At 48.1% G+C, this 25,000-nt stretch overlaps 2 protein-coding genes across 6 annotated transcripts in view; both read right to left on the reverse strand.

Moving 5' to 3' along the window:
- kcnd3 (potassium voltage-gated channel, Shal-related subfamily, member 3) overlaps positions 1 to 3,119 on the reverse strand; it is a 111,759-nt gene extending 108,640 nt beyond the window's left edge. For 2 of the 5 annotated variants that reach the window (XM_042098521.1, XM_042098517.1), the window contains exon 1: positions 2,159 to 2,544. The gene's annotated coding sequence lies outside the window, so the exon portion shown is untranslated. Of the gene's footprint in view, positions 1 to 2,158; positions 2,545 to 3,074 lie in introns of those variants that run through there. The other 3 variants (XM_042098518.1, XM_042098520.1, XM_042098519.1) reach the window with 3 other exon arrangements.
- Positions 3,120 to 6,205: 3,086 nt separating this feature from the next.
- Positions 6,206 to 25,000, reverse strand: part of LOC121713243 — a 30,123-nt gene continuing 11,328 nt past the window's right edge. The window contains exons 3-5 of the mRNA XM_042097737.1: positions 7,986 to 8,048; positions 7,025 to 7,201; positions 6,206 to 6,706 (exon numbers count right to left, since the gene is read on the reverse strand). Of these exons, the coding sequence (XP_041953671.1) occupies positions 6,209 to 6,706; positions 7,025 to 7,201; positions 7,986 to 8,048 (738 nt within the window). The 3' untranslated portion in view covers positions 6,206 to 6,208. The remainder of the gene's footprint in view (positions 6,707 to 7,024; positions 7,202 to 7,985; positions 8,049 to 25,000) is intronic.

A 25,000-nucleotide genomic window follows, 5' to 3' on the forward strand; every position in this document is an offset into this window, starting at 1 on the left:
AGATGAAGGGAGAGAGAGAGGGAGAGAGGGGGAAAGAGGCAGGGAGAGAGGGATGGAGGGAGGGAGAGAGAGAGAGAGAGAGAGAGAGAGAGAAAGAGGGAGGGAGTCAGAGTGGGGGTGGGACATAAAAAATGGGAATGGGGAGAAAAAAAGGGTGAATAAAAAAGGAAAAAAGAGAAAGAGAGAGAGAAAGAGAGAGAGAGAGGGAAAGAGAGAGAGGGAGGGAAAGAGAGAGAGAGAGAAAGAGAGAGAGAGAGGGAAAGAGAGAGAGGGAGGGAAAGAGAGAGGGAGAGAAAGAGAGAGAGAGAGAAAGAGAGAGAGAGAGAGAGGGAAAGAGAGAGAGAGAAAGAGAGAGAGGGAGGGAAAGAGATAGAATAGAACACAGATAAGGAAAGGAAGAGTGAGAGAGGCCGAGAGAAAGAGGGGGGGAGGAGGACAGACAAATTAAGTGCAATGTATCACCACACACACACACAGAGGAAAGAGAACCATACACACACACACACACACGCAGAGGAAAGATAACCCCCCACACACACATACAGAGGAAATAGAACCATACACACACACACACACACGCAGAGGAAAGATAACCCCCCACACACACACAGAGGAAAGAGAACCACACACACACACACAGAGGAAAGAGAACCATACACACACAAACACAGAGGAAAGAGAACCATACACACACAAACAGAGGAAAGAAAACCACACACACACACGCAGAGGAAAGAGAACCACACACACACACAGAATAAATGAGGAGAGAAAGAGAGGAAAGGAGAATAAAGGAGAGGAAAGAGAGGAAGGAGAGAATAAAGGAGAGGAAAGAGAGGAAGTAGAGAATAAAGGAGAGAAAGGGAGGAAAGGAGAGCAAAACATCACAAGAAAAAGAATGAGATAAGGAGAATAATCAATGACAAATCATTCACTCAGCTGCACTGGACTATGCTGTTGTGTTGTGTGTGTGTGTGTGTGTGTGCATGTGTGTGTGTCTGTGTGTGTGTGTGTGTCTGTGCATGTGTGTGCATGTGTGTGTGTGTGTGTGTGTGTGTGTGTGTGTGTGTGTGTGTGTGTGTGTGTGTGTCTGTGTGTGTGTGTGTGTGTCTGTGTGTGTGTCTGTGTGTCTGTGCATGTGTGTGTGTGTGTGTGTGTGTGTGTGTGGCGAGAGCGGCTGCTTCTGATTTATCATCATCTATATAAACTCATGTGTGAAATCAAGAGAATACACCCTCTGCGTGTGCAACACAGGCACACATGCATAGCCTACACACATGCGCACACACACACACACACACACACACACACACACGCGCAGTTCTTTGACCTAATCTAAAGGGTTATGCTTTGGTTTCACTCCGCTGGAAATGGCTGGCGATATGCGGACAGAGTCGAAGTCACGCTTGCCCACACAATGCGATGTTCCCAAACTGATTTGCATTAAAATGTAGTAACCTGCCGACAGCATAGCAGTTTTATGTAACATCTAGCGAGAAGTATGACACTTCGAGGAGCTATTACATAAACAAAATATTATGATCTAGCCTATAAACTCCTGTGAGGTAGCCTAGGTCGATTTTGCGTTGTTGCCGTTGACAATTTAACCGTACTGGCTGGTGTAATCTCTTGGACAGAGCTTGAAGTGTGTCTTTATGTGTTTAGAGTACAAAGTTAACGTTTTGCCTACATATGGAAGCGAGAGGTTTGGTACCTGTTGATACCAAACTATAAAAGAGAGAGAAGGAGCCTCTTAAACATTTGGCTAGTGTATGCAGTTGGCATTACAGCACCAGTTTATCCGAACACGTTCAAAGGTTTAAATCGGTTGGGTATTTTATCTACGCATTTCCAAAGCCTCAAAAATATCGTGACGTTGTCGTCAGAAGCATTCACCCACGAACACAACCAGTACCCGAGTTAAGTCAAATAACGACACGTTCTGAAACGCAATGTTTAACCAGTTCACTGGACATTAACACATTTCACTGACCTATAATATTTTGAAAAACCCCGATTTAAAATAATAATTTACGGTCGACTGCACAGATTGCTTGTTAGTGCAGTTCATTTAGGCTATCAGCACTGTGCATTTAACCTTGAACTAAAGACGTGTATTCTGGTTAATGGTGTGTAAAACATATTGTAACTCACTTACCCATATGAAATAAACCTGGCCAAAGCAGCGACGGAAGCCTCTATAGTCCTGAATAAAAAAAAAGCCCAGGCGTGAAGTTCAAAATACTGAAATAAAATTGCAGTTAGCGTATACGTTTTCCTCAAACCATCGCAAATGATAAAAAAAAATGGGTGGAAGTATGTCACACTTTTAGTTTTTCCATCGTGTGGTTTTCGCAGCTCGCGCGGAAAGGTGAGAATCCTGCTTGCGCTCGTTCGCTCCCCGCGCGCAGAAATGGCTCAGGGAAACGGAGCTCTTTTAGCGGTGTCCCTCGCGCAGGATGTTCGGATGACGGACGGAGGTGAGAGTCCTGCGCCGTATCTCACGATGCGTCTCTCTCTCTCTCTCTCTGTCTCTCTCGCTCTCAACACACACTCCCTCCTCCTACTCTCTTTAGCTCAGCTGCTTCTCACAAACCCCCCCTCTCTCTCTCTCCCCCCCCCCTCTCTCACACACACACACACACATAGAGAGAGAGAGAGAGAGAGAGAGAGAGAGAGAGAGAGAGGTACTCAACGAGCCAGTACTGGCTTATCTGCCAACCTTAAACGAGAACGTGTCAAGGAAATAGCCTGTTCCCTCTTAAGAATACTACTGAAAACTATTGAAATAGAACAGACCTACTTAATAGCAAATAACTGGTTTTATTTTTAGTTTACTACCGCCCTGCTCACTTCTTGGCTATTCTTTATTTAGGGCACATTATGTCATGAAAAACACAATTAGTCTTCTGAATATGCCCTTATATTAACGATTATTAATAAAACGCTTTAAAGTGAAATGTAACGCACTGTTCTGCACCTGCCCCGGCTCCGTAAACGATTTCCTGTCTTCCTTTACACGGTCTCAGATGTGACTTGGATGAAAATAATCTCGCTAATGACTGCACACTTACGTGTGATTAATAGGCGCCTTATGACTGGCGGGGCGCTTAAGCACCTCGAGATGAACGGATCATTTGAATGAAGGATCACCTGAGCGGGAAGCGCGCGCTGTCTCATGGTAAAGCCCGCCAGCGCGAGGAGAAATGACAGCCAGCCAGTCAGTCAGGCGGGTGTTCGGTGGTAGCAATCATAAATGGGGTTGCGTGCAGGGCCCCGCTGAAAGGGAGCAATCTCATGTCTTAACCTCAGAACAAGAGGGGAGGCTTGTGAACCACTGATCCACTTATCTCTAATGGAAGATTTAGAAGTCTTTTATAATGTCTGTAGCAGAGGACTGATTGAAATTTAATATGCTCATTTTCATCTGACCAGACCTTGTTGTCAGGTCACAACATTCATTCCAGGCTGCACCTGTCTGTCCGTGCTGAGAGCAGGGAGGGGATCATGGTCAGGTCTGCTGCAGTGTCTCAACTGTTTCTACTGGTCAGCAGGGATCATGTGTTGATATCCTACATATCCTATTGTAGCCTGGACTTGCTCATGCAGACTGAGGCCTATGGCCAACACAGGGGGTGATGTGTGTGTGTGTGTGTGTGTGTGTGGGAGGGCTGATTCCAGCGGCCCTCATAGAACGTGATGACCAGCATTTCTTTTATTGGGGGGCTGTCTATGGCCTATAGGGAAGCTGAAGGGGAAACTGGATGAAACTGCTGGCCGAGTGTGAACTTTGACCTCCATCCAAGTCTCCTGAGGGTGCTGTGCGTGCAGGTGGCAGAGCTGGATTCAAGCAGATACGGAGTAGTACTGAGAGAGAGATTATCCGCACACCAGGGAGCTCCCATTTAAGATTCTTTATGCGTTACAGGAACGTTTCGAGCCCCACGGCTCTTCTGCAGTTCTGAGAGGCGCCTTCCACGCCCCTAGGCTTTAGAACACGCATCAGTCAGCCTTCTCTGCAGGTGAGTCTGGCCAGGCTTTAGAACCCGCATCAGCCTTCTCTGCAGGTGAGTCTGGTGAATGAGCTAAAACCCAGGGACCACATCTGCTTATTTAGCATGGAGTGCACAGTTAGCAGCACAGTTCAGCACAACCAATGCTGCCGTCAGTGTTGAATGTCTCAGATGTGTCTTGTCAGTATAAGTATATACTCTTTTGAAATGTGGTCTCTGCATTTATCCCAATCCGTGAATTAGTGAAACACACACAGCACACAGTGAACACACACTCAGGTGAAGCACACACTAACCTGGAGCAGTGAGCTGCCTGCTACAGCGGCGCTCTGGGAGCAGTGAGGGGTTAGGTGCCTTGCTCAAGGGCACTTCAGCCGTAGATGTGGGCATAGGAGAGCAGTGCTCAACCACTTCCCCTGCCCACATTTTTCCTACTGGGTCGGGGATCGAACTGGCAACCCTTCGGTTACTAGCCCAAAAGCCCTAACCAGTAGGCCAGGGCTGCCCCAGTGTTAAATGTCTCATATGTGTGATGTCAGTGTTAAATGTCTCATTTGTGTGATGTCAGTGTTAAATGTCTCATGTGTGTGATGTCAGTCTTAAAGGGACATTGTGTAGTATTTTAAGTATTTTATTAGCTAAAATCAATTTCTTCATTCATAAATGTGTCCTCATTGGTGTAAAATTACCTCTGCCAATGATCTGACTTCTCCTCGTAAGCGAAGAATTTCTTATCTGTATATACATAGGACGGGTAAATCCACGGAGGTTTCCATGTCGTTCCGCCATCTTGAAAAACTACAATCGCATAGAGGGACAGAAAGCACTAGCCTACCTGTTTAGCTAATCCACAACGCGTTTTCGTTCAGAGCCAGCGTCACGTGACTGAAACCAGCTATAATAAGCGAGAGCTCACTTGTCACTTCCCCGGCAAATTTAAAAGCCTGCATTGCACTTTACAAATGGAAGATCATACGTATGCCGAGCCACAGGAGAAGGAATCATCGTCGCCAAAAAAGCGAAAAAGGGAATTAAAAAGGCAACCTTGTCAGAAGGACAAACGCTGGCAGAAGGAGGTTCACAAGTATCTGCGCTTCAGGTGAAGTGTGGGGACATGAGGGTTAAAGAGCTGTCACATCGTGCCGTAAATCGTGTGTGTGTGTGTTTGGCTCTAATTTTTCTTTTTTATTCATCCAGATCAACAGCACATCTTGAATAATTTCAGAATCATATTCTGATGTATGCCAGCAAGCACCAGGCCTTCACTCCTCGAGTGTATGATTCAAGAGTTTTGCTCGCAGCACTGGACTACAATTTCCACGGTGAACGGCCAACATACAGGACGGCAGAGGGCCAACAAGTGTATGTCAGACTCTCATCAAAATTTCTGTTGTATTCAAATAATTGCATATTCATGTTGTCTTACAAGTATGACAATTTAGTTGTCATAATGACTAATTGTCTTTTTTTAATGAAGTTTTTGGAAGAAGTACAACAAAAATGCAAGAAGATATAGCCTTTACGCCTTGAAGTGTGAGAAATCATATGGTTACATCCATGAGTTGCAAGCACGCATCTTGAAAGAGAGAGTCACAAGTGGAGTTGGAATGCCGCGAAAGAGGACCCTACGCCCGGATGACCCCAGGCGGCTTGGTGTTGTGCCCCCGATACCTCCACCACCGACATCAGAGTTGGTACGGACACAGGTCAGCAGAGGTCTGGGTAAGTGACAAACATCTACATGCTATTTCAGCTCATTACCTTTGCCTCTAACCGATACTGAATTGTGTGTATGCATGTTAATGATAATCCATTCTGTCCACATGACTAATGGCACTCCTTGTCTTTCACAGGATCAGCCTTCCATGCTGCTACCAACTTGGAGGCAGATTGAGCTGTTGTTTTGCTGGTGTTTGTGGATACATGAGGTTTTTTTTTCTGTAAACATAAATAAATCTATACTGGAGTTTTCAAACAACATTCATTTAAATTGTGTTGTGTATCAAATTGTTATTGCACCTAATTTTGACATTTTTCTCTCCATAGTGCAGAACAAATACAGCACAAGTCAAATAACAAATCTTTTAATCTTTGTAACAAAGTTAGAAGTCAACAGAACTCCAAAGAATACAAAGTATATAAATAGATATAAATATAACTATTTACAATATTCACAAAATACTAATGGCAATCTCTTAGATCCCTGGAATGTAGCCAGTGTATTGTCCCTGAGGGTCTGGGAATTTTCCCCTAATCCTGCAAACACAGCAGCTGGGAATCACTCTCCTGTTCCCCTGTCCTAATGAGCCATGCTGCCAGAAAATAAAGTGTCTATAAGCTGCATGCCTTTTGTCATCACCGGGCTCCCTTACATCTCCAAATGCTGTGAGATCCTCCCGATACTGCCTATGTATCCGCAGATAACCCTCATCCAGGCAGTACTGCGTAAAATGTGGCAGGAGGCTCACACAGTGAGCAGGGTCTTGTCCACAGCATTTCCGCTCCCTGTCCGTAGGCATGTCTCTGCAGTGGCCACAGGTACACCAAGGTACCCCCGATACCTCTGCAGATGTGGGGGCACCATGTCTTTGCTGATGCTCCATCAATAGATTAAAGATCAGACCCGGCTGCCTCTCCAACAGTCCAGCTGTGAGGCGTCTGTGATCCTCAAGGCTCATCTCCTGCAGAAGTCTCTGAAGAAATGAAAGGAAATAAGATAGGGTTAGGCCATTAGGCATAAAGGTAGGTATTAGGTAGACCTAGGCCTATGTAGCCAACAAGTTGAACAACATATAATGCACTGGAGGCAATGCAGGGATCCCATGTCTCAATGTTGACAAAAGAGAACTGTATTGGTGTGCAAAAGAAACATGAATCTCTGCAACATTTTCTATAGACATTTGTTTACAAAAACACTCAATTAGCTTACGTTGTGACTTTCGCTACATAGGATAGGATTGCGCAGAGAATGAAAATTAATTGCTGCAGCTAGCCATATAAATTATACAAACCTGTCGCTTCTCTTCTCTGCCTTTGGAAACCTTTGATTCTTTCAAGATCGTCTCTTGTAGCTGCCGGGCGTCTTCCTCGTCGTGGTTCTCCTCTTCCTCGTCCTCCTCGCCTAGCTCCCACCGATCCACTGTCTCTCTGTCCTCATCCTCTTGCTCTCCCTCTTGCTCTCCCTCTCCCTACCGTTGATTCACCTGAAGATATCTAACGATGCACGTATATCGAAAAATAAACGGATATAGAATGTATCAGTACAGTACTATAGTTCATGCTTTTCACAGTCTGTGATTCATAACGTTACTGTAACATTCGCTTGTTCGTTGTGTGTCAAGTTGTTAGCTAACCCTAGCTACGACATAGGCTAGTAATGGCAGGCTACAAACAAAAAAACATAAACATGTCAACATAATTCACTATCTTGCTCGAGGAGTAATTGCTCACGCTAATAATAACAAAATAAAGTTGCAAATTGTTTTAAATGTCCTTAAATATGTCTTTGTAGCGGAGTTCTGCTTTCTCGCACAGGCCGAGCTCCGGGAACGGAGATCCAGGCCGAGGTCAAAGGTCAAAGTCCGTATCTGCTGGCACGCCTTCTCCTCGTCATGCGCTACACGCCCCAATTTATAGGGTAGCACCTGCAGAAGGAGCACTCTCCAATGCAACGGAAAAGACAACTATAAGTAAATTACGAAACCAAAAATAAACTCAAATGCGGCTCCTACAGTCAGTTTTAAATGTCTCAGATGTATACAGTATTGTCTTTCGAACTGAGTGAACTACAGCATTTCGTTTACAAGGAGGATGTGTTTCCTGTACGTCTGAAAAGATTCTGATAGGAGTTTAATGTACCAATTTAAGTTTAATTTCTCTGTTGGTTACACTCCTTGGAAATCGGAAGTGAATGAAATGTCCTCACACCTGTTCTCAATCTCCCCTAGAACGTAGGAATCCGTCCCGTCTCACCTGGAACGTAGGAATCTGTCCCCTCTCACCTGGAACGTAGGAATCCGTCACGTCTCTGCCAGGCTGTGGACGAGTATTCTTGTCAGGAGGTGTGGACAGTCAGCTCTGGCCAAGCAAAACTAACCATACACAAATGAGTTGTTTATGAGACGCCATCCCGACCTGCTCGCCTGTCTGTCACACACACACACACACATACACACACACACACACACACACACACACACACACACAAATGTAATTAGGCTGAACCATACATATGGATTAGTTTTTGGAGCACGAATGGGGATGATCAAGTTGGAGAAAAACAGCAAAATAATGAATAAAATAAAGCGCTGTTGGAATATGCATGAAAAACAGAGCTGCACAGAGTAATGTGACCATTAACCTTCAGGAGGTTACTACCTATACACACCAGCATGCTGGATCCACACACACACACGCACACACATCAGGCAGTGTGAGGCATGCATTTCAATCCGTCAATCTTTACTTCCTGGACAACCGTAAAAGCAGCTCTTACACACACACACACACACACACACACAAACCACCCGTGCAGAGCCACTAATTGCAAGGATAAGTTTTGTTGTGTGTGAGCATGTGTGTGTGTATGTGTGTATGTGTGTATGTGTGTGTGAGCATGTGTGTGTGTGTGTGTGTGTGTGTGAGCATGTGTATGTGTGTTTACGTGGCATGATTAGGTGGAGCGCTGGTTCTGTAGGGCTAAGGTGTGTATAATAAGCCCAGCGGGGACTGAATCCTCATCCTGATGTTTCAGACTCTGAGGTGCCAATCAATTGGCCACAGCAGCACAGTGCAACACACAGCAACACACACAGCAGCACAGTGCAACACACAGCAATACACACAAAGCAGCACAGTGCAACACACAACAACACACAGCAATACACACAGCAGCACAGTGCAACACACAGCAACACACAGCAACACAACACACAGCAACACAACACACAGCAGCACACAAAGCAACACAACACACAGCAACACACAGCAACACAACACACAGCAACACACAGCAACACAACACACAGCAACACACACAGAAGCACAGCACAACACACAGCAACACAACACACAGCAACACACACAGCAGCACACAGCAACACACACAGCAGCACAGCGCAACACACACAAAACAACACACAGCAACACAAAGCAACACAACACACAGCAACACACCGCAACACACACAACACACGGCAACACAACACACAGCAACACACACAGCAACACAACACAAAGCAACACACACAGCAGCACACAACAACACACACAGCAGCACAGCACAACACACAGCAACACAACACACAGCAGCAGCACACAGCAGCACAGCGCAACACACACAACACAACACACAGCAACACACAGCAACACAACACACAGCAACACACCACACAGCAACACACACAGCAACACACACAGCAGCACACAGCAACACAACACACAGCAACACAAACAGCAACACAACACACAGCAACACAACACACAGCAACACACACAGCAGCACAGTGCAACACACAACAACACACAGCAATACACACAAAGCAGCACAGTGCAACACACAACAACACACAGCAATACACACAGCAGCACAGTGCAACACACAGCAACACACAGCAACACAACACACAGCAACACAACACACAGCAGCACACAAAGCAACACAACACACAGCAACACAACACACAGCAACACACAGCAACACAACACACAGCAACACACACAGAAGCACAGCACAACACACAGCAACACACACAGCAGCACACAGCAACACACACAGCAGCACAGCGCAACACACACAAAACAACACACAGCAACACAAAGCAACACAACACACAGCAGCACACCGCAACACACACAACACACGGCAACACAACACACAGCAACACACACAGCAGCACACAGCAACACACACAGCAGCACAGCACAACACACAGCAACACAACACACAGCAGAAGCACACAGCAGCACAGCGCAACACACACAACACAACACACAGCAACACACAGCAACACAACACACAGCAACACACCACACAGCAACACACACAGCAACACAACACACAGCAACACACAGCAACACAACACACAGCAACACAAACAGCAACACAACACACAGCAACACACAGCAACACAACACACAGCAACACACACAGCAGCACAGCGCAACACACAGCAACACAACACACAGCAGCACAGCGCAACACACCACAACACAAAGCAACACAACACACAGCAACACACACAGCAACACAACACACAGCAACACAACACACAGCAACACACACAGCAGCACAGACCAACACACAGCAACACAACACACAGCAACATAACACACAGCAACACACACAGCAGCACACAGCAACACACACAGCAGCACAGCGCAACACACACAACACAACACACAGCAACATTGAAGCGAAAACTATCATTAACTTGTTCAGAAAATTGAAATAGTCTGGCGAGGTGGGGCCACGGTTTGGCACATTCCCGGGATGGACCTGATGCATCTTTATCAATTGTTTCGTCCATGGTTTCATCTCTTATCTAAATCTGACCATGCAATTGACTTTGGTGGAAAGCTAAAGGTGATTGCTGATAGGCTGTCCCAATCAGTGGCGCCTACACAATCCAATCACGTTTGAGAGGGAAACAACAAATTGAGGGTTTCCAAGATTTTTCTTTTTTCCTTTTTTTTAGAAGAAGTAACGGGTACTCACGGTTATGGATAGAAATGTAGTGGAGTAAAGAGTACAATATTTGCCTCTCAAATGTACTTGAGTAAAGTCATGAGTACTCCCCAAAAATGATACTCGAGTAAAGTACAGATCCCTCAAAATTGTACTCAAGTACTGTACTCAAGTAAATGTACTCCGTTACTGTCCGGCTCTGCAAAACACAACACAACACAACACAAGACAGCAGCACAACACAGCACAGCACAGCACAACACAACACAAGACAGCAGCACAACACAGCACAGCACAGCACAACACAACACAAGACAGCAGCACATCACAGGATTACAGCAGAGCACAACACAACACAAGACAGCAGCACATCACAGGATTACAGCAGAGCACAACACAACACAAGACAGCAGCACAAGACAGCAGAGCACAGCACAACACAAGACAGCAGCACATCACTGGATTACAGCGGAGCACAACACAACACAAGACAGCAGCACATCACTGGATTACAGCGGAGCACAACACAACACAAGACAGCACAGCACAACACAACACAAGACAGCAGCACAACACAGCACAGCACAGCACAACACAACACAAGACAGCAGCACATCACAGGATTACAGCACAGCACAACACAACACAAGACAGCAGCACATCACAGGATTACAGCAGAGCACAACACAACACAAGACAGCAGCACATCACAGGATTACAGCACAGCACAACACAACACAAGACAGCAGCACATCACAGGATTACAGCAGAGCACAACACAACACAAGACAGCAGCACAACACTGGATTACAGCACAGCACAACACAACACAAGGCAGCAGCACAGCACTGGATTACAGCAGAGCACAGCACAACACAAGACAGCAGCACAGCAGAGCAGCACAGCAGAGCAGCACAGCACAGCAGCACAGCAGAGCAGCAGCACAGCAGCACAGCAGAGCAGCACAGCAGCACAGCAGAGCAGCACAGCACAGCAGCATAGCAGCACAGCAGCACAGCAGCACAGCACAGCACAGCACAGCACAGCAGCACAGCAGCACAGCACAGCACACCACACCACAGCAGCACAGCAGCACAGCACAGCACAGCAGCACAGCAGAGCACAGCAGCACAGCAGCACAGCAGCACAGCACAGCACAGCAGAGCAGCAGAGCACAGCAGCACAGCAGCACAGCAGCACAGCAGAGCACAGCAGAGCAGCAGAGCACAGCAGCACAGCAGCACAGCAGCAGAGCAGCACAGCACAGCACAGCACAGCAGAGCAGCAGAGCACAGCAGCACAGCAGCACAGCAGCACAGCAGCACAGCAGAGCAGCACAGCACAGCAGCGCAGCAGAGCAGCAGCACAGCAGAGCAGCACAGCAGCACAGCAGCACAGCAGAGCAGCAGCACAGCAGCACAGCAGCACAGCAGAGCAGCACAGCACAGCAGCACAGCAGCACAGCACAGCACACCACAGCAGCACAGCAGCACAGCACAGCACAGCACAGCAGCACAGCAGCAGAGCAGCACAGCAGCACAGCAGAGCAGCACAGCAGCACAGCAGCACAGCACAGCAGCACAGCAGAGCAGCAGAGCAGCAGCACAGCACAGCAGCACAGCAGCACAGCAGCACAGCACAGCAGCAGCACAGCAGCAGAGCAGCAGAGCAGCACAGCAGCACAGCAGAGCAGCACAGCAGAGCAGCAGAGCAGCACAGCAGCACAGCACAGCAGCACAGCAGCACAGCAGCACAGCAACACAGCAGAGCACAGCAGCACAGCAGCGCAGCAGAGCAGCAGCACAGCAGCACAGCAGAGCAGCACAGCAGCACAGCAGCACAGCACAGCAGCGCAGCAGAGCAGCAGAGCAGCAGCACAGCAGCACAGCACAGCAGCACAGCAGAGCAGCACAGCAGCACAGCAGCGCAGCAGAGCAGCAGCACAGCAGCACAGCAGCAGAGCAGCACAGCAGAGCAGCAGCACAGCAGCACAGCACAGCAGCAGAGCAGCAGCACAGCAGAGCAGCACAGCAGAGCAGCAGCACAGCAGCACAGCAGAGCAGCACAGCAGCACAGCAGCACAGCAGAGCAACAGCACAGCAGCACAGCAGCACAGCAGAGCAGCACAGCACAGCAGCACAGCAGCACAGCAGCACAGCACAGCACACCACAGCAGCACAGCAGCACAGCACAGCACAGCACAGCAGCACAGCAGCAGAGCAGCACAGCAGCACAGCAGCACAGCAGAGCAGCACAGCAGCACAGCAGCACAGCACAGCAGCACAGCAGAGCAGCAGAGCAGCAGCACAGCAGCACAGCAGCACAGCACAGCAGCACAGCAGCACAGCAGCACAGCACAGCAGCAGCACAGCAGCAGCACAGCAGCAGAGCAGCAGAGCAGCACAGCAGCACAGCAGAGCAGCACAGCAGAGCAGCAGAGCAGCACAGCAGCACAGCACAGCAGCACAGCAGCACAGCAGCACAGCAACACAGCAGAGCACAGCAGCACAGCAGCGCAGCAGAGCAGCAGCACAGCAGCACAGCAGCACAGCAGAGCAGCACAGCAGCACAGCAGCACAGCACAGCAGCGCAGCAGAGCAGCAGAGCAGCAGCACAGCAGCACAGCACAGCAGCACAGCAGAGCAGCAGAGCAGCGCAGCAGAGCAGCAGCACAGCAGCACAGCAGCAGAGCAGCACAGCAGCACAGCAGCGCAGCAGAGCAGCAGCACAGCAGCACAGCAGCAGAGCAGCACAGCAGCACAGCACAGCAGCACAGCAGAGCAGCACAGCAGCACAGCGCAGCAGAGCAGCAGCACAGCAGCACAGCAGCAGAGCAGCACAGCAGCACAGCACAGCAGCACAGCAGAGCAGCACAGCAGCACAGCAGCACAGCAGCAGAGCAGCACAGCAGCAGAGCAGCAGCACAGCAGCACAGCAGCACAGCACAGCAGCACAGCAGCACAGCAGAGCAGCAGCACAGCAGCAGCACAGCAGCACAGCAGCACAGCACAGCAGCACAGCAGCACAGCAGCACAGCAGAGCAGCAGCACAGCAGCAGCACAGCAGCAGAGCAGCAGAGCAGCACAGCAGAGCAGCACAGCAGAGCAGCAGAGCAGCACAGCAGCACAGCACAGCAGCACAGCAGCACAGCAACACAGCAGAGCACAGCAGCACAGCAGCGCAGCAGAGCAGCAGCACAGCAGAGCAGCACAGCAGCACAGCACAGCAGCGCAGCAGAGCAGCAGAGCAGCAGCACAGCAGCACAGCACAGCAGCACAGCAGAGCAGCACAGCAGCACAGCAGCGCAGCAGAGCAGCAGCACAGCAGCACAGCAGCAGAGCAGCACAGCAGCACAGCAGAGCAGCACAGCAGAGCAGCACAGCAGCGCAGCAGCGCAGCAGAGCAGCAGCACAGCAGCACAGCAGCAGAGCAGCACAGCAGCACAGCACAGCAGCACAGCAGAGCAGCACAGCAGCACAGCGCAGCAGAGCAGCAGCACAGCAGCACAGCAGCAGAGCAGCACAGCAGCACAGCACAGCAGCACAGCAGAGCAGCACAGCAGCACAGCACAGCAGCAGAGCAGCAGCACAGCAGCACAGCACAGCAGCAGAGCAGCAGCACAGCAGCACAGCAGCACAGCACAGCAGCAGAGCAGCACAGCAGCAGAGCAGCAGCACAGCAGCACAGCACAGCAGCAGAGCAGCAGCACAGCAGCACAGCAGCACAGCACAGCAGCAGAGCAGCACAGCAGCAGAGCAGCAGCACAGCAGCACAGCACAGCAGCAGAGCAGCAGCAGAGTAGCACAGCAGAGCAGCAGCAGAGCAGCACAGCAGCAGAGCAGCACAGCAGCAGCTGGAGAAATAGTGCTCTCTCTTTTTTCTTTCTCTCCATCTTTCTGCATCTACTCGTGTGATTTCTTCTCCATCTTTTCACTTCTCCATACTCTCTCCATCTTTTCACTTCTCCATACTCTCTCCATCTTTTCACTTCTCCATACTCTCTCCATCTTTTCCATACTCTCTCCATCTTATAACTTTTCCATACTCTCTCCATCTTTTCACTTCTCCATACTCTCTCCATCTTTTCCATACTCTCTCCATCTTTGCACTTCTCCATACTCTGTCCATCTTTTCACTTCTCCATACTCTGTCCATCTTTTCACTCTCTCTCATCTTGCTTTTTCTCTCATGTCTGTTTCTCTCCCTTTCTCCCTTTCTCTCATGTCTCTGCCTTCTGTCTGTCTTCTCATTCACTCTCCTCTTTCTCCATCTCTCTCTCTTTACCCCCCTCTTCCTGCTTTCCTCTTTCTATCCTCTTTCTCCTTCTCTCTCTCTCTACCTCTCCTCTTTCTCCTCTCTCTCTACTCCTCCTCTTTCTCAGTTCAGTCTCTGATTGGTTTGTCCTCCTCATCTCTCCCTCTCTTCCTTTTTATTCTCAATCTCTCACTCTATCCATCTACATTTCTATCCCTCTCTTCTTTGCCTCCCTCTCTCTTCTTCTTCTCTTATGTCTCACCTCTTCTCTCTCTCCTTCTTTTCTTTCTCTTTGAACTCTCTCTCTCTCTCTCCTCCTCCCTCTCCCTCCCTCTCTCTCTCTCTCTCTCTCTCTCTCTCTCTCTCTCTCTCTCTCTCGCTCCTCCTCTCTCTCTCTCCTCCTCCCTCTCCCTCTCTCTCCTCCTCCTCCCTCTCCCTCTCTCTCTCCTACCTAACATAATCACTATTTTCACTCTCTTATTCCTTATTCTCTCTCTTTCTCTCTCTTTCTCTCTCTTTCTCTATCCATCTCTCTCTCGCTCTCCCTACGTCTCTTCAGCTGTCTGTCTTTGCTCATATGTAATCACATCTGGCAGTGTGCCCGCTCTGTCTCTCAGGTGAGCTCCGGCCGCTTGTTCAGACAGGTGTGTGCCTCCCGGTCCACTCGGCTCCGTGTCCACTCTTATCCCCCCACGGCCGCTCTGGGATTCTATTTCATTTTTAAACTTCTGCTTTAATCAGTAGCTCACACTGAGGTGCTGCTGTGATGGTGCTGCTGCGATGGTGGTGGTGTGGAGGTGGTGGTGCTATGATGGTGATGGTGATTCACTCCGGTATTATGGACATCAGCACACACTACAGTAAGTCAGGGGTGCACACATGCATGTGTGTGTGTGTGTGTGTGTGTGTGTGTGTATGTATGTGTGTGTGTGTGTGTGTGTGTGTGTGTGTGTGTGTGTGTGTGTGTGTGTGTGTGTGTGTGTGTGTATGTATGTGTGTATGTATGTATGTGTGTGTGTGTGTGTGTGTGTGTGTGTGTGTGTGTCTATGAGACGTGGTGTACTGCAGCCTACTGTAAGCGCGCTGGAACACAGGTCATTAGTTAAATTATTCATCCCCTTTGACAGATAAATATATGGGCCACCTTACAGCAACCATACTCTCCAGCAACCAGCCCTGTGTTTAGCTTCACAGGTGTGCTCAGGTGTGCTAGCGTGAGTTCAGCAACCAGCCCTGTGTTTACCTTTACAGCTCACAGGTGTGCTCAGGTGTGCCAGCCCTGTGTTTACCTTTACAGCTCACAGGTGTGCTCAGGTGTGCCAGCCCTGTGTTTACCTTTACAGCTCACAGGTGTGCTCAGGTGTGCCAGCCCTGTGTTTACCTTAACAGTGCTAGCGTGAGTTCAGGTGTGCCAGGTCTGCTCAGGTAAATTCAGGTGTTCTCAAGTGTAATGAGATGCATAAAGGTGTTCTCTAGCTAGTAGTTCAAACACATTGCGTGCTCTCCGTGGTTCAGGTGCACTAAGGTGCGCTTCAGGTAGTTCAGGTCTTCGAGGATAGTCTATAGCTCAGCTCAGGTTGATGCAATGTACTTCATGTGCACAAAGGTGTATATAGGCCAGTTCATGTGTACGAAGGTGTGCAGAGATTAGAGTTCACCTGAGGTCAGGTGTATGCTGCCCTTGACCTCCACTAATGCTTAGCCTGCTCCTCATTGGATACTGAGGACAGCAGGTCACAGGGTCATTAGGTCTGTAGATGTTAACACACAACATCCCACAATAGCAAACACAATATACAAAACCTTAGATACAGTATAAAAACCTCTGCTTCTGCTCTGCTTCTGCTACCAAGCGGTTTTATCCCAGGTGACCCCAGGAAAATATATGATGCGATGTTGATGAAAACATGTGGCCTAACTCTGAAGATCGCAGAGATTAGATACAGTAATTTTGTGCTTTTTTCAGTTTTTCTACTGTACCTCCTGTAGTAAACAGTAAAGGGAAAAAAATGATTTGCTTTTTACTGGAATGCTTTTGAATATGAACATTACACGTGGACATACAATTCCCAACCAAGAAATTTGGTGTAAAAACGGTGGATCAAAGTCAAAGTCAAAGTCAAAGTCTGCTTTATTGTCAATTTCTTCACATGTCAAGACATACAAAGAGATCGAAATTGCGTTTCCTACTATCCCACGGTGGAGACAAGACATATTTTACCAATTAGGTCCACAGACAAACATAACATTCAAGTAAACAATATAAAAAGTAAAAATAAGAAGGCACATACAATGAAGAAATAAGAGCAGCAAAATTTGGTAGAAATTGTGCAATTGTGCATACAGTAGACAGTCAATATAATAGTGCAAAAGTCAGGCCAATAAATGGCTGAGGTAGTTTTGTTTGACCTAAGTATGCAAGTGGCATAGTGGTGCAAGTTATGTAAGAGCAGCAGAAGTGTGTTCAGAAGTGTTCAGGACAACAGGACAACAACAACAAGTTGCAAGTGTGCAAGTGTACAAGTGGAGTAGTGCAAGTGGAGTAGTGCAAGGCAGCCATTTTGGGTCTAAAAGTCCAGGATATTATGTAGCTGAGGGTGGAGGGGGGAGAGGGGGGAGAGAGTTCAGGATCCTAACAGCCTGGTGTATGAAGCTGTTGGTGAGTCTGGTAGTGCGGGAGCGCAGGCTTCTGTACCTCTTCCCAGAGGGCAGTAGATCAAACAAATTGTGAGCGGGGTGACTTGCATCACTCACAATTGTGGTCGCCTTGCGGGTGAGGTGAGAGGTGTAAATGTCCTTCAGGGAGGGGAGAGAAGCACCAATAATCCTTCCAGCTGTGTTCACTATGCGCTGCAGGGCTTTCCTGTTGTATTCAGTGCAGCTTCCGCCCCACACAGCGATACAGCTGGAGAGGATGCTCTCAATGGTGCCTCGGTAGAATGTGGTCATGATGGCTGGTGGAGCACTTGCTCGCCTGAGTTTCCGCAGGAAGTACAGGCGGCGCTGAGCTTTCTTCGCCAGTGATGCAGTGTTGGTGGTCCAGGAGAGGTCTTCACTGATGTGCACCCCCAGGAATTTGGTGCTGCTCACTCTCTCCACCACAGCACCGTCGATGGTCAGTGGCAGGTGTTGGGTGTGACCTCTACGGAAGTCAACAACAATCTCCTTGGTCTTGCTGACGTTCAGCAGGAGGTTGTTGTCCCTGCACCACGTGGTCAGAAGGTCGACCTCCAACCTGTATTGAGTCTCGTTGCCCTTGGTGATGAGACCCACCAAATTTCACTATGTGGTTGTTGCTGTAGGTTGCAGTGCAGTCATGCGTCAGCAGGGTGAAGAGCAGCGGACTGAGCACGCAGCCTTGGGGGGCCCCCGTGCTCAGTGTGATGCTGCTTGAGATATTGTTGCCAACACGTACTACTTGAGGCCTCTGACAGAGGAAGTCCAGTAGCCAGTTGCAGAGGTAGGTACTGAGTCCCAGTTTGTCAAGTTTGCAGATGAGTTGTTGTGGTATTATGGTGTTGAATGCAGAACTGAAGTCTATAAACAGCAATCTCACATATGAGTCTCTTTTTTCCAGGTGGGTGAGGGCTGGGTGGAGGGCAGAGCAGATTGCATCTTCTGTGGACCGTTTGGCTCGGTATGCAAACTGGAAGGGGTCCAGGGTGGGGGGGGGGATGGATTTGATGTGTGACATGACAAGCCGCTCAAAGCACTTCATGATGATGGGTGTCAGTGCCACGGGACGGTAGTCATTGAAGCAGGATGGAGCAGTTTTCTTTGGCACAGGTATGATGGTGGCAGCTTTGAAACATGATGGGACGATGGCTTGCTTCAGGGAAGTGTTAAAGATGTCTGTGAAGACATAAGCTCCGCAGCGCAGTCCTTCAGCGCACGACCTGGGATGTTGTCTGGGCCTGCTGCCTTACGGGTGTTGATAGCAGCAAGTGTCCTCTTCACGCTGTCGGCAGAGAGGCACAGGGGCTGCTCGTGTGGAGGGGGAGGGGTCTTCTGTGGGCAAGTGCTGTTTTGTGCTTCAAAGCGAGCAAAGAAACGGTTCAGATTGTTGAGCAGAGGGATGTTGCTCTCACAGCTCTGTGGCGCGGGCTTGTAGTCCGTGATGGCCTGAATGCCCTGCCATAGGCTTTGTGCGTTCCTGCTGTCTTTGAAGTGGGTGGTTATCTTGTGAGTGTATTCCTTTTTTGCTTCCTTGATGCCACGGGATAGGTTGGCTCTCGCTGTTCTCATGCCAGCTTCATCCCCAGCTCTGTAGGCTTTGTCTCTGGCCCTCAGCAGCCTAAGGACATCCCCTGTCAGCCATGGCTTCCAGTTAGCCCGAGTGATGATGTCTTTTGTGTGGGTCACATCATCAATGCACTTGGTGATGTAAGAGGTTACAGTGTCTGTGTATATTGTTGTAAGTTGGATAGCCTGTTTTGTATGCAAATACCTGTAAAACTGAAACATAAAAGTCTAAGCAGTTTTTTGTAATGTCAACAATAGCCAGTATTTTGAAACCTGGTGTACTTTGATTGACTGCATGTACCTTGTGAAGTGAAATCAAGTGTTATTCTTTGACAGAATAATTTCATTTTCAGTCAGATTTCCAGTGTTTTGGTAAAGTTAGTGTGTGCAGAGAAAAATGTGTTCTGTTTTGAAATGAAGAGTTAGTATATATTTAACAAAATGTGTTTTTGAGAAGAAAATTATCCATTTGACCAATTGTGTTTTGTAGGTGTGAGTCTGTGTTAAGAGTTTAGAAAAAGTATCTGAAGTATGGGTAAGCGCTTGTTAGCGAAAAAACTGTAAGAAAGAGTGTGTGCTTCAGTGCTTGTTCTTCTCACATCCCAACTGATTCAGAAAGAGTGTGTGCTTCAGTGCTTGTTCTTCTCACATCTACTTTCCCTGTGGAGCCACAGCAGGTCAGGACTGTAACAGAATGGCGCCGCTTCTGTTTGACCTTGAATGAATGTTTGGCATTATTAGACAGTCTGATCTTATTAAAATCAAACCAAATCTCCCAACGCAAACACAGCACCAGACCCTGAGGCACAATCAGCTGTGGGCCAGATGGTCCGGCAGATAAATATTATTAGCTGTTGTTTTGGTAATGAAGACAGTCTGGTGAAAACACAGACTATCTGCAGGAGCGCTCACACCCATACAACACCTTTCTCTCACACACAGACTGCTCTGAAGGAGCGCTCACACACTAACACAACACCTCTCTCACACACACACAGACTGCTCTGAAGGAGCGCTCACACACTAACTCAACACCTCTCTCACACACACACAGACTGCTCTGAAGGAGCGCTCACACACTAACTCAAACCCATACAACACCTCTCTCTCACACACAGACTGAAGGAGTGCTCACACACTAACTCAACACCTCTCTCTCATACACACAGGAAATGCATTTGGAATGGCACAGCGTAATCCAGAGGTTAACACAGGAGCGTAGTAATCCAGAAGTTTACACAGGAATGTAATGATGTTAACACAGGAGCGTAATCCAGAGGTTAACACAGGAGCGTAATTCAGTGGTGTGTAATCCAGAGGTTAACATGGTAGCGTAATCCAGTGGTGTGTAATCCAGAGGTTAACACAGGAGCGTAATCCAGAGGTTAACACAGGAGCGTAATCCAGAGGTTAACACAGGAGCGTAATCCAGAGGTTAACACAGGAGCGTAATCCAGAAGTTAACATGGTAGCGTAATCCAGTGGTGTGTAATCCAGAGGTTAACACAGGAGCGTAATCCAGAAGTTAACATGGGAGTGTTTCGAGAGATAGCTGCAGAAATCTCTCCAATAATGATATGCCAACAAGGGACCAAAAGACCTGCTCTGCGTGACCAGACTCGGTAATCAGACAGTGAATGCCCTCCCTGCTTCAGCCAATCAGGAGAGGCGTCCATGCTAATCATGTAGAAGACGTGCATGTCGGGGAGGGGGGGGTGGTCTCAAGGGGGGGGGGGGGGGGGGGGGGGGGGGGTGGTCTCAGCAGCTCAGTGTCATTATGCTAATGAAACCGGTGTTGTTGTGTAGAACTCACGACCCCACACGCGGGTTGATTGGAGGTACGCTAGCTAGACAGCACAACCCCAGAGTGTCATTGTACCGTACGACTCAGGGAGCAGTTTACTACAGGTTTACTACAGGTTTACTACCAGTTTACTACAGGTTTACTACAGGTTACTACCAGTTTACTACAGGTTTACTACCAGTTTACTACATACACAGCTGGCTGCTGTTATCTTGACCTACTCCAAAATCAGAAAAGGTGCACACTATGTAAGAGATAAGCAGGTGATAACCGGACCATCTTGGCTTCAAACGGACCAGAGCAGGTTTCTTGTTATGCCAGTGATGTCATAGAGGATGTTGTCATGTCGTTGTGTTTCAAGCATGGAGTGCAGTGGACGCGTCCATTCTGATGTAAATGTCATAGCAACAGTGGACTGCACAGATAAGTCAGTGAACAGTGACTCTACAGAGCCACAGGCTGAACTCACAGCCTCAACGTCAGCCAGCTCTTGACCACATCTCACACGGGCAGAGTCGATTCTAGAGTCTGTAGGGGCCCCAAGTAAAAATTCCAAGGGGGCCCTACCGACAAGTGTTATCACTATTAGGTTATTATGTTAAATAATAAAAATACAAAAAGCGTATTATAAAAAGTATTATATTTTGACATGTATCTCACCACTGCAAGCTGGCAGCTCAACTTGCCTTACATGTGTGTGTAGAGTAGACTGTCCTGAATCTGGCAATATCATTGCCATGGTGGAGGAATTCTCTGGGGCTGAGCAATTTACAGACATATGTGGTGTGCGAAATAAAAGGCATTTAATTTAGTGATGAAAAATGATTTTTCTGCGCTCCATATCTGTGACACGAACTGATCTGACCTGACTTGACCCGAGTTTGTGGTTAGCCTGTGTGTGCCTATCATGTATGCACTCATAATGATTCTCAACTTTTTACAGCATTGCCATGAACAAAGTAAAGGCAAAAAAGGTGTTTCTTTGTTGAACAAATTGGGATGCAAAAGATGAGTCTTGAATAGGATGCCATGCAGGAATTTGCTAGGATCTCAAAACTGGATTATGAACATGCTTTGCCATAGAGAAACACACGATAGCGTTGGATTATAAACATGCTTTGCCACAAAAACAGACAAAAAACGTGGGGTCCAGCTATATGAAGTTATTATTTTCACTTCGTCTGTTTTATAACCCAGAAGGATCTACTTGGTATCAAATGATAGCTCTGTGTCCCCTCTTTCATCTGACATGTGTGGCATATCTATCCGATCACGGGTCCACGAGTAATTCAAATGAGAGTAATGGGTGTGCAGTTTGTGTACATGACGTTATTATTTTGCAGTCACTTCGTCTGTTTTTATAAGCCAGAAGGATCAATATACATGGTATCAATGGATAGCCCTGTGTCTCCTCTTTCATCTGATATGCTTGCTATATCTATGCGATCACGGGTTCGCGAGTAATTCAAACGAGAGTAATGGGTGCGCAGGTGAACGCAGAGAAGTATAGACTTTGAAGCAATTTGATTTAATTTCATGATTTATTTTTTATTTTCATAGGCTACTTGATCGTACAGACAAGTGCGTAGTCTCGTTGGAAAGCCCCACTTCTGCTCTGTCACGCAATAAAGGTGTCATCTTGCTGTGATGAACAGTTCCGGAGCAATGTAACAAAGAAGAAATGTTGTGTTTTTTGATGCACTTTGCGTCAATCGGGTTCTAAAAAATTAACGCGTATGCTTGGTCCTTACTGCATCGCGATTAACATGTTATGGCTGACAGCCCTATATACATAACGTTAACCATCTCCTTGCTTAACTAGTTGTAACTGTCGCTAGTTAGCTGAAGTTTACTGTTGTATAGATGTAGCAAACCATGTTCAATCTTTCTGCCAATTAACATTAGCTTACTATAACTTCATTGAGTAGGCTAAATGCCAAACTCCGATGTTGATCCGTCATCACTGCACCCTCGATTGACGTTTACCACAGTAGTCTAAATATGTGCAGATTCTTTGAACTCTTTTGAACACAGATCCGCTGTTAATAAGGCCATAGCATAGGGCCTACATATGTACAGATGTAGGCATACTGTTTGTACAACAGGACAGGAGCACTCAAAATGCATCGTTCAATCTCTATGGACGAAATTCTCGCTTGACCCACCGGCAAACGCGCTGAGACCAGGTTGGGGGCCCCCTAGCGGCTCGGGACTCCAAGCAGTTGCCTGCCTTGCCTGTTGACAAGGTGCGCCTCTGCACACGGGTCTGGACCAAATCGGACCACAGCCAGCTCAGGACCACATCTCACATGGCTCTGGACCAAATCGGACCACAGCCAGTGTGTCCATAGAGGGCTAGTCAAATAAGAATTTCCTTCTACAATGCAACCACCTGCTTTACTGGCCTTGACAATAAGGAACTCCTTGCTGGACTGTGGCTAGAATCAGCTGTCAGGCTCTCTGGTTTAATCCGCCTCTCACTAGGTCCACTGCCTCTTCCATACAGGTGTTGTCTTCGAGGCAAAGGAGAGAGGGCAGACAGGTGTGTACTATTTCAGACTGTTTGCTTTGCCACCATTGGGAATACTTTGGATGAATACTGAGGCCACTTACATTTAGCTTTTGGGTTTCTGTGTAATCATGCAATTCTGTCTGAGTCTACGTGTGTGTGTGCGAGAGAGAGACAAAGAGAGATGAAGAGAGACTAACAGAGAGTGACTATGTGCACGAGAGATAGAGGGGGTGAGTGTGTGTGTGTGTTCAGCTTCAATTATTCATAAAGTTCAGTGAGTGTCTTTCCAGTGAGTTAGTGAATGTGTGAATGTGTATGTGTGTGTGTCTGTGTGTGTGTCTGTGTGTGTGTGTGTGTGTGGGGGGGGGGGGGGGGGGTTCAGAGAGTTTGGTCTCCTCTCTCTCTCTCCTCTGTGCCAAACCCGACCCTGACAGTGACTGCGGGGGGAGGCTGCCGCTTAGTAAAGCCCAGGCAAGCGTGAGGCTGATCGCTCGCTCACTCACTGGCTGGCTCGCCAACTTGCTCCCGGGAGGACGACCCGCTGGATCCCCTCCAACCCCCACCGCACCGCTCGCTCTGCTCCGCGAGGACTCCACTCGGACATGCCTCCGCGTCTCGGCCGCCCGCGCGAGAGAGGCCAATCAATTAAAGGCCTGAAATGTCCGCCTGTGTGTGGAGTCCGTTCTGCTCCTGGCACTGAACGGGGGCCGACACTGTGTAAGGACATGACTGTTGTCCATTCAGCTCGAAATTAAGTCTCACAAAACATTAGGGCATCTGAAAAGCATAGCTGTCCTTTTCAACACAAGCAGAGCCTCCATTACCAACTTGTGTGCTGTCTTTCACTGCAAGTTCAAGAAAGTTTGGCAGCGGCTTTGTGAAGTATTTAATCACTGCTTGTCCTTGGGTGAGGTATGTCTAACTTGCCAACTCTCTGACTAAATACCTGCGGAAGAAGCCGTGTCAGGTCAATGGTGACGTGCCTGCGCTGTCTAATCCTCACACACTTGGAGCTCGACGTGCATTTGAGCTAGAGTTTCAAGGTTTGCACTGAATGGCTTTGGAGGCCCTGGCGTCGTGATGGCTGCCTCATGCAGCTGGGAATACGCGAGGAATTATTATTACATTACATTTGGCTGACGCTTTTTAACCAAAAATTATCCTCAAATACAATCAGAAATAGACAGAATAGCTAGCCTATGAGTGTGTTTGTGTGTGTGTGTGTGTGTGTGAATAGATAGCCTTGGGGGAGAGTATGTCACATCATCTTCTATGATTCATTTTGAATGGGTGGAACTATACTTTCAGACTGAATTTAGGATCCACTTTTTTATGGGGGCAAATCTATCCTATTAGCCATGGTGTGTATTCACTGTAAATGGACGTAATTGTGCTTTGGATTGGATTTTGCCCCATCAGAGCGATGATTTATCAACAGGGAAGCAGCTGAAGGACCAGTGTGTGTGTGTGTGTGTGTCCTTGAATGTGGT

The sequence above is a fragment of the Alosa sapidissima genome, chromosome 7 (assembly GCF_018492685.1).
Source record: "Alosa sapidissima isolate fAloSap1 chromosome 7, fAloSap1.pri, whole genome shotgun sequence".
NCBI classification, from domain to species: Eukaryota; Metazoa; Chordata; class Actinopteri; order Clupeiformes; family Clupeidae; genus Alosa; species Alosa sapidissima.